We start from the raw sequence: 9892 nt of genomic DNA, 5'->3' as shown, positions 1-9892 counted from the left end.
AGCTGGAGCATGGCCTGGGGCTTGTACAGCAGAGGCCAGAATGCCAGGCGACCCTCGCTGTAAGCCGAAAGGGAGAAGCCACTGCCCTTCCGTGACTGCAGGTCTCTGGATCTGTCAAGAGCAGGAGCTGCAGAAGTCCGTGAAGCTCCAAAACGCTGAGCCGGTTCTGAACCTGTGTGCAACCTTTGTGGAGGGGCGGCGCCACCTAGGGGCTAAAGGGAGGATGGCAGGGGCTGTGCTGAGCTCCCCAGAACTTGGTCTGCCCATCCCTCACCCCAAGTCCAGACCTCTTGCCTCTGGCTGGGAGCTCAGCTGCGCTCCCACTGGTGGGTGCAGAGGCTTACGCCAAATGAGTGGCACAGCTAGTTAGAAAGGGAGGCCTCTGGCTAGGGGCCTTTGGAAAAACTTCTTAGGTGGGCTGAGTACATCTAGGTGGCTGTGAAAGCTGGAGTGCCAGAGGGGGTCCAGGCACGACGTGGGGACCTAGCTCATTTGGCAGCCTGAGCCTCAGAGGGGCATGGGATGCTTGCCTTCCTGCCCTCTCTCCTGGGAGGATGCTCTGGCTGGCCAGCCTCTGCCTGGCCTTGAATGGCCATGGGCCACTTCCTACACCAGGACTGCTCAGCCCTGCTTACTGAAGTCCAGCAAAAGTAGGGGAGGGTCAGGGGCTCCAGGCTGAGGAGCCATGGAAGCCCACTGGATGTGGTCTTGGTGGCCCCAAGGTCTGTATCTCTAAAAGCCTGGGCCACTGGCCAGAAAGCCTTCCAAAGGTGGGGAAAAGGTGGGGAGCTTGAGCACGCTTCTCACCAGCAAGGGTGGCAGCTTACATGTTTCCCTCTACCCCTCCAGTGTCCTCAGAGGGCCCGGACCCTGAAGTTCATGCCTCATTTGGGCGTAATGTGACTTTTGCCACTCAGCTGGATGTTTTTTCTGGTGGCAGGGGAGAATCAGGAGGTGATTCTGTTCAGTTAAAAAGGCAAAAACTTTATTTAGTTTTTGGGGAAATACAAGATGCATGTAAACATAAAATACAAAACAAAACAACCCAAATCTTACAGTCTAGAAGCATGCCAAGACAGAACATTTTCTGCAGACCAGAGTCCCGTCAAAAGGATAAAGGACACCTGGAAAGTGGCAGGTCAAGGGGCTGGGTCCCTTCCCCAAGGACACTGCATTTTTGTGATGAGAACAACTGAAAAAAAACCAACCCACTATTAAAAATATTAGAAACATGGAGACAGTTTAGCACCACCATTGAGCCTGGAAATTTTTTAGCACTCGAACTGCACTGAATTCAATGTCCTTTTCTTCAGTTTCTCTGCTGAGGGGAGAAAGGGGAATGACCTCCGTCAGCCCCACAGGTCCCACTAGGAGCTGGGAGGGGTTGCGTGGACACTGTGAGGAGCGCCCCAAAGACATCCAGCTAGCTTACGTGCAACCATGCAGTCCACAAACCCACGCTTCACAAACCTGCCACTCACACCTGCCTTCTTCAGAAGTCGCCTTCCTGCAGATTTCCTGTAAACTGTCAGGGAAACCCTTTTCCTATCCTGGGTCCTGGATTTAAAGAAGACCTCTTACAGAGACCAAGTTGCAGATCCAAGAATGGAGGCTCTGTTTACCTTTCTTTGAAATGCTCAAGAGCAGTATGCCTTGCTCACAGGCCACTAACATGATGACTGCATTGCACCGTCTTCTGAGTCACACTAGTGAGGCAGGCTCAGCAAACTGAAACACCATAGACATCGTTAGAGATACTCAAGAATAACTGGCGTCAACAGAAGAGCAAATGAGGTTGCCTTCCCCCCAGATATGCTGGATGGTGTCTGGACCCCGAGGTTTCAGTCTGGGGATGGTGGGTCCCTACTGCATGAACCATTCTGGTTACTGGTCTCTGGTTCAAGTAATTTGAGAGGCCAGTTCTAGATTGGACAAAGAACGGTGGGCAAAATCAGCCTGGAAGCTAAGAGATGGAGGAATGTTCTCCAAAGATTGGTTTGTTGCTGGCAACTTTGGCTTTCTACTAAGTAAATCAGTGACCGTTAAGAACATGCTGGCGACCCAGCTTGTGGTCCAGCAACTAGCAGTTTCCTCTGGTCAGCTTCTTCTACAGCCAAATCTTGAGACTTTCCCAGCCTATTCTGTCTGGGCCCTTGGGTGTTGAATCATTGTTTCCTCCCTACTGGCTCGCTTCCCTCTGAAACACTCAGAATTCATTCCTTTCTTCTTTCTACTAAAGACAAAACTCCAGACTCTAAATCCTGACTCAACCTCCTCACTCTTTTCCCTTTCTGCCTAGCAGACATCCTCTTCTGGGAGTCACCTTCCCGGGGAAGGGATGGAAAACCCCAGCCACCCCAGTCTCTCACACATTCATCTCGCCGACATGCCTCTCACTTACTTTCAACGTGCTCGACCCATACTTTTGCTTTAAAACGATAATTCTTTCTTCCTCTTTCTTGCCTCCTGAGGTCCAGCCCATTAGCCAGGATGGAAATGGGAGCAAAGGAGGGACCTTCATCGCAGGGACCTATTCTCTAAGGCCACTAAGTTCTGGGATGGGAGAGGAAGCTGATTGTCAAGTGCAAACTCAAGATTAGAAAGATAGGATTGGGGAACGGGGGATAGCGTGGTAAAACCAGCTTTACATGCACGTTGGGATCAAGGCCCAGGAAGGCAGAGCCCTCCACCCAGTCTATAAGCACCAGTGTGCCCGACTTGCGGCCTGAGGACCCAGGTGTACAGGACAAAACGGGGAGGGACTCCACCATCAGAGGGGCTGTCCTCCTGAAATGAAGCTGTAGGTCATGGCCCTGTTCTGTCCCTGGCTGTGATCACAGAACTTGAGAACCGGAGGCCACCCCCAGCCAGAGATCATAATCGAGGCAAGAAGCTCAGTAATGTCAAGGGGGAGCCCTCCACATGACCCCGTGAAGTGTTCAGTTGGGGCCGGCGGTCTAGATCGGGGGTGATGTGCCTACACAGGCAGATGAGAGAATTCTCACCCCGACCAGCCTGACCCACCCTCAGCCACACAAGAACCGAGGGCAAGCAGCTCTCAGGACACGGGGGTTCCCACAGTGGTGACATACACGGCAGAGGCTGGGAGGCAGCCTGCTAGACACGCGTTTGCAGGTGGTGGCCCTGTCTGAACCCCTCAGCACTTCCACACCCAGCGGCGCCTCCTTTCCACATCTTTTTGGAGCCCGGGACAATGGCCTAGGCTGCTTCTGCTAGATCTGTTAATGCCAGTGTGAAGTTTCCAACTAAATACTTAATAAAATAATTAAAAAAAAAAAAAACACATTGCACTCTCCAGCCAGAATTATGTGTGTGAGTAACACATACACTTGCTGCCAGAAGCTGTGAGTCCCTTGGGGCCTGCCCAATGCCAAGGACTTGTTCAGTGGAGACAGCTTGCCCAGTATCTCTTTCCTCTAACCCCATGTTATTTAGTTCAAGTGGGAAATGACCAACACTCACACACATGCACTCACGCGCGCGCACACACTCACACCACATGCACAATGCACTTACTCAACAACACACAGCCCTCAAAAAAGTGAGGGAATCTTAATTCTTTAGCAATGTGGATGGTTCTCTTTCCAGAGAGCACTGCATCGTCTCAAAAATTGGACCTATAGACGTATCCACTCCAAGGAGACACACCCACCCACAGGGGCACAGTCCCACTCTGGGCACCAGATCCATATTTGTACAGAAATTCATCAAATGGGTTGGAGCAGCAAGTGTACAGTACTGGAGGGGGAAGGGATGAGCCAGCGAGGGTGCACCTGTCACCCTGAGGGGCGGAGCTCCCAGGGCTTGGACCCAGAGACTTCCCATCCTGCCCTCTCTACCCACACCTGGGTAGGAGGTGGGAGCTTGTACCTGTCGGGGGAAGTTATGTCCGCAGGGACCTCCGCAGGCTTCTCCAACACGTTTTTTTCGAGATCTTCTGGGAACTGTTGGGGTGTTGAGCAGAGGCAGGATCACGCCTCGCTCGGGCTGAAGTCATTGAGATGAATGGGTGGCCCCGGCTCAGCGCCAGGCCCAGCTGCAGGCTTGTGGGAACTGGTGTCACTGGAGGATGCTAGGCTCAAGGCACCCACATACCCCCCTGAAGGATTTGGTTACACTGAGGGTTCCTGCTCATAAAACTGAACTTGAGGTTACATAGTTTTAGAAAGACTCAAACATACATCAAAAGGATCATGGGCCAAACATCAAGAGATTGGGGTGAGAGAGGGCTGCTGAGGGTGATTTTTAGGACAGGTCTTTCTGAGCAGCTGGCTGAAAAAGAACGGAAATGAAAACAAGGAGAAGTTCCTGGAGGTCCTTGCTGTGCGCCGAGGGCTGGGGCCCTGGGAGGCCGAGCGCCCCATGCCACTTCCCTGAATCCCGTTCTTCTGGGTGGACAACACCCAGCAGAAGGGGCTGCCCTCTGGCAGAGACCCCTGCCATCTTGCCAGGGAAGGGGGAGGAGGGATAAAAGGTCACCTGTTGGCTCCACCGCTGACTCCTTCCAAGAGCCCCACCTCCCCCAGCAGCACATGGGGCTGCTGGCCCTCCCCGCCACTGTCCTACAAGCCCTGGCATCCCTCTTGATAATATTGCACTTTTCCTGTCTCTCAGATTGTTTTCATTTTCGATTGAGAATGCAAAGTATTTGGAGGGGGAAGGGAAGTGAGTAACCTTATAGAAATTATATATTAGTTAAATACAAAAAACAGGAAACGTAGGGGTTACTTTTTCTTTTTTTCCTTAAAAACAAAACAAAAAACTACCAAACCAAGGTCTAAACTTAAATAGTTCTACACCTATTCTGCAAATACTACTAATATGGAAATAATGCTTGACCGAAATTCCCTTGTCTTTTTTTTTTTTTTTCTTAGATGATAAAAGTAGTAACATGCCTTGCTGAGGAAAGCAATGGATATAAATGCCTGTAAAATATGCTGCTCTAACATCTGAAAGTGATTAAAACGATTCTATATAATGCCTTCGTCAAGATGGAGAACAGTGGAGGAAGAAAGAGGGGCCCATGGGGCCAGGCTTGGGGTGGAGGGGGCCGAGGGCTGGCGAGGGGGCCCGGTCACAGCTGGCACACCTGCAGTTCAGGTTGTCCCTCCCAACTCCCTCTTGCTGCCCTTGGGGTCCCTTGGCCTAGTGGGAATAGCATGATGGCTGCCAGAGACCCCAGCCAGGCCCCTGCTACAAAGTGGAAGAGAGATGAAGACATCTCTTTCCCTTGTAATAAAGTCTTTAAACTGAAAGAAAAAAGCACCAAAGGATGCATCTTCAGGCATTATATAAACCTCAATAATGACCTCAGAAGGGCTCATTATGATTAAAGTTGCAGTATACAGCAATACAACGTTATTTCACATTTTCAATCGCAACTAATGGAAAACTAGGTTTGGACACTGCTGAGATTTCTTTTTTTTTCCTTTTTTAGTCCGATCTGGTTTTCCTCCAGATGGGTCAGAGCCCCAGGCCCCTTCCCTCCTCTACCTGCTGCCAGCAGTACCCTCCAACATCACAAAGCAGCTCAGTAGCTCTAGGGAAAAGCCCTCTTGCCCTGGGCAGGGCTAGGAGTCCAGGGGCGCAAGCCCTGGCATCCCCTGGCCATGACTGAGAGGGACTGGCATGCACCCTTCTTGCTTCAAGTATTAATATTCTCTTTGGGTTTGCAGGGTTTGTGCTGTGCTGAGAGTCGGGGTGATGGCGAGGGGCAAGGGGTGAAGATGGGGCATGGCAATCCCTGTTCACTGCCCAAATCTATATGCTGTCACTAGGTGGCAGCACTCTCCACTTTTCCTGGATGCCTGAGCAGCCCCAGCCATCCTTAGGGCTGGATGTCACAATGTAAACATGATGACTGCACTATACACTCTAATGGGGGTGGGAAGGTCTGCCGTCAACTATGTGATTTGGGAAAGCTAATTCCTGTCTTTGGGCTGCAGTTAACAGGAAGGTATGGCATGAAGTGATCCTGAAGGTCACTTATAATGACTCTATTACTTAAGAGCACTGGAGATTAAGGAGACGGGGTCCTTGGCAGGGCTAGGAGAGCCCCACAGGGCAGTACAGTGGAAGAGGAAGGGCAGGGAAAGGCAGGCTCTAGGGAGCACTGTGCTCCAGTCCAACTGAGATGCTCTGTGCTTGGCAGATGGGTCCTGCACTCCTTCCTGGCCTGGCTGGCATTGAACTGGCTCAGTGCAGACATTGAGGAGTGAAGCCGCTTGAGCCCTCCCCCTGGAAGATAGCTACGTGGAAGGTCCTTTAACCCGACAGTCACTCTACTTTTAAATTTTATTTTAAATAATCATAAATTACTTTTTTTCTTTTAATAAATATGTGCTGTTTAAAAATGAGAAAAGTATATACTGCATCTTTAAGTAATGCACTTTGCTCTCTGGGTTTCTTTCCATTCCACCTTATTAAAGTGCATTAATTAAAAAATAATGAACCACTTCTTTATCATTATTGTTCAAATAAGTCCAAATAATATTAATATAAAGACACTACAACACTACCATTAGTACTGCAATCTAGCAGATAACTCAACATCCTGCTCTATTTAATACTGTCCAGCAGAAGCAAATAACTAATTTTAATTTTAAACAAACAAAACAAAAAGAAGCAAAATCTCACCACGACCCTTTCAACAAAGAATGGGAGCACTTTGCTAGAGCTGCCAGGCATCAGTGTACGGTGAGGAAGGGGGAGGGGGGGTGGCTGGGGCTGAGGGCACGAGTCACGGGTCCCGTGCTGTTTTTTCCAGCAACATACACTGCCTGGGTGGGGAACAGGGGCGGAGGGAGGGCCTTTCCTCCTCGATCCAGGATCTGGCTAGCTAAATCAGTGGCTGTGAAGCCTGATTTGTCCACAATCAAAGGCACGTGTGGAAATCTACTCCCAGCAAAGAGTGAGTCCTCAGGGAAGCCAGTGTGGCCTCTGAAATGTCGACTGAAAGATACCACCCAGAGTTGAGAGGGACTTCACGTTCTCTCTTCTCGCTTCACAGGGGCGCTGCCCCTGGGGAAGCCCGGGCTGGCTCCAGGGATCTTCGTCTTCTCGGGCACTGCTCGCAGGCCATGGATGGCTGGTGGTGTCTGCCCAGTGGGGTCCCCTCAGCCCAGGGTGGGGTGACCGCTGCTTCTCCACTGCCTACACGTGAGGCTTTGGGCCCTGCCTGGGCCGGAGAATGTACGCTGTTCCTCTCCTGAACGCCACCCTCCTCCCTGGGGAGGGTCCTGCCCTGCCGAGAGAGCAGCATCTTTGCTTCGCCACGTCCGGGGCTGAGGCTTCTCCTGCCTGAAATCCCTCTGGCCAGCGCTGGTGCTGTCCACACAGTGGAAACCAAATGAAGCGACTTCAGCTTGTGGAGAGGAAGAATGCAAAACACAAACCAACCAACCTCCCCACAAGAGTACGACAGAAATGCCACCTTCTCCCCATCCTGTCCCATGAGGCTAACTGCCCTTGGGCCCCCAAACAACCCCAAAATAAGGCCAAAAACCCAAGGCCTGACATAGAAGCCCCAAAGCAATACACCTCTCCCAAAACATGCAAAGGAATTGCCCACCCAGAAATACCCAAAAGAAAGTCTGTGCAGACTGATGAGACCGACGGCTCCACCCGCCCGCCCTCTCTGTGAGCTCTGGAGCTGGTGGTCCTCCACGGCATGCCCTGGGCAGGTGGGCACTCTTCCCAAGGCCAGCGGCAGTGACGGCTAAGAAAGGGGATCCTTGCTGGCACCTGGGCAACTGCCTTTTCTTCCGCAGACATGGATGGAGGCCCAGCCCAGGGACAGCCTGAGCTCACAAGAGATGTCTCCAAACCCCAGGGCCAGTGGTGTCTCCTACTACACCCACCCGTGGCGGGTGGTGGACCCTGGGAACCAGAATAATTCACAAATACAGGTTAGGACGATACAAGGGCCACTCTGGAGGCTAACAGCTACTGAAACCAGGCTAGGCAGGGGCAGGGCACGTGAGGCCCCTACAACCACATCTTTTCCAGATTGGCAGCCAAGGCACAAATTGGGTTTCCCACACGGCCTGTCCCAAATGGCGCCGAGTCCATCAGCAAAGTCCCCAAGGTGCACACTTGAGGCTCAGCTTTCTCGCCCCTGATCCCAGGCCCAGGGCACCCCTGCCCATTCCCTTTCCCTGCTCAATGTGGGCCCCCGCCAGACCCCACCTTCTAGCTGGGGTCTTCGAGGTCACACATTCTGCAGGTTTCATGTTGTCCTCCCCACCCCCTCCCATTTCCCCTTTCCCTTTTGTCTTATTCCCGCTCACCCACACTAAGGCTGGAAGGACCCACTCCCCCCCTTAGTTCTTTTTCTCCAGGTAGTTGGAGGGTACCCAGCCTTTGAAGGGCTTCACCCCATCCAGGATCTGACAGTACCACCAGCCGTTGGGGTTCCTCTCCAGGACCTCCATGGACACGCCCTCCTGGAAGCCCGCCGTCTCGTCGTCCCCCTCATAGTCTGCGATCGAGACGTACACATCTTTGAGGTTGTTGTGGATGAACTGGGACTTCTCAATGGGCTTGGGGCGCACGGGGGACACGGGGATGCCATTGCGCTGAGTGGGCAGCAGGGGGGGCTCCGAGCCCTGGCTGGCAGCACGTTCAGCCAGGCGGCCCTTGGCCTCTGCTGCTGCCGAGCGGGCGGCGCTGAAAGAGGAGTTCCGGCGGACGCCTCGGAGGTTGTCGGTGGCCGTGAGCGACTCGTTCCTCCTCAGGGCGCAGGACAGGTTGCTGTCCTTGGGTGGCGGGGACACGAACACCGACTGGGGCCTGACGGCCACCTGCCGCACACCGTTCCTCATCTTCACCGCCCCGGCGCCTGAGGTCTTGACGAAGCCCCCGGGCGGCTTGGAGGGGATGGGCGGCGTGGCCCTCTTGCTCTGGTTGACGGTGTTGAGCGCTTGGACGCGCTTCTCGATCTTTTCCAGGCTGTCTGACTTGCCCTCGTTTTGCTTGCTCTTGGGGGCCACTGTGTCTGTCTCTTTGCCAGGCGGGTCGGATGGCTCGTTCTCGCCGAGCACCAGATAGTGGGCGGGGGCCCAGCCCTCCAGCTCACCAAACCTCACGTACCACCAGCCGCTCTCCAGCTTTTCAAGCACCTGTACCTCCACGCCCGCGGGGAAGCTGATCTCCGAGTCCTGGACCTTCTGGTAGGCACTGCATGTGGTGTAGGAGGTGGCCTGCCCTTCCCGACCCTTCTTGGTGGGACAGGGGGGCGAGGCAGCAGGGAGGGTGATGAGGTCGGCGGAGCCTCTCCTGGACCCCTCGCTGGGACCCTCGAAGGCCGTCTGGGGGGGTAGCTCAGAATCCTCGCTCTTGGAGCCCTTGAGGCCGCCCCGGAGCTGGCCAGTGGGCCTCAGCTGGCGCCGTAAAGTGCTGATGTCCATCTTCTCTTGACTCTGGGACTCTGCGCGGTTCAGGAACGGCTTGGGCCGAACCGACGGCTTGGCCCGGGCACAGGAGGTCAGCCCAACCTTCGGGTCGGCATCCTTCTTCGCCCCGACCTTGGGAGTGCCACGGATGCCCGCGTCCGAGGCGGAACGGGGCTTCAGGTCCCCGCTGTTCTTGGACAAGGATGAGGAGGAAGAGGAGGAGGAGGAGGAGCAGGTGGTGTTGATGGTGATGGACGAGGAAAAGGAGGCTGAGGAGTGGTTCTTCCCCAGTTCTGCCTGGGCGTTCTTCTCCGCCTTGAGCTTCAGAAGTGAGGATGATTTGGGGGAGTCCGATTTGGGGGAATTTTTCCTGGCAAGGGACAGCGGGGAGCCCCCTGGGGAGTCGCTGTCTCGGGAGGAGCGTCTGGCCGGCAGGCCGTCCTCTACACACGGCCGGAAGCCCTCGTTCTCGTAGATAG

General features: G+C 53.8%; 1 protein-coding gene across 1 annotated transcript in view; it reads right to left on the bottom strand.

The window, feature by feature from the left end:
* Positions 1–963: 963 nt before the first annotated feature.
* The window catches only part of SH3PXD2A (SH3 and PX domains 2A), a 251731-nt gene continuing 242802 nt past the window's right edge, over positions 964–9892 (bottom strand). The window contains exon 15 of the mRNA XM_010859596.1: positions 964–9889. Within this exon, the coding sequence (XP_010857898.1) occupies positions 8343–9889 (1547 nt within the window). The 3' untranslated portion in view covers positions 964–8342. The remainder of the gene's footprint in view (positions 9890–9892) is intronic.

This window comes from Bison bison, unplaced genomic scaffold (genome assembly GCF_000754665.1).
Source record: "Bison bison bison isolate TAMUID 2011002044 unplaced genomic scaffold, Bison_UMD1.0 scf7180017864456, whole genome shotgun sequence".
Taxonomy (NCBI): Eukaryota; Metazoa; Chordata; class Mammalia; order Artiodactyla; family Bovidae; genus Bison; species Bison bison.
The sequence above is the reverse complement of the archived record's forward strand: the minus strand, read 5'-3'. Positions and strand labels throughout refer to the sequence as shown.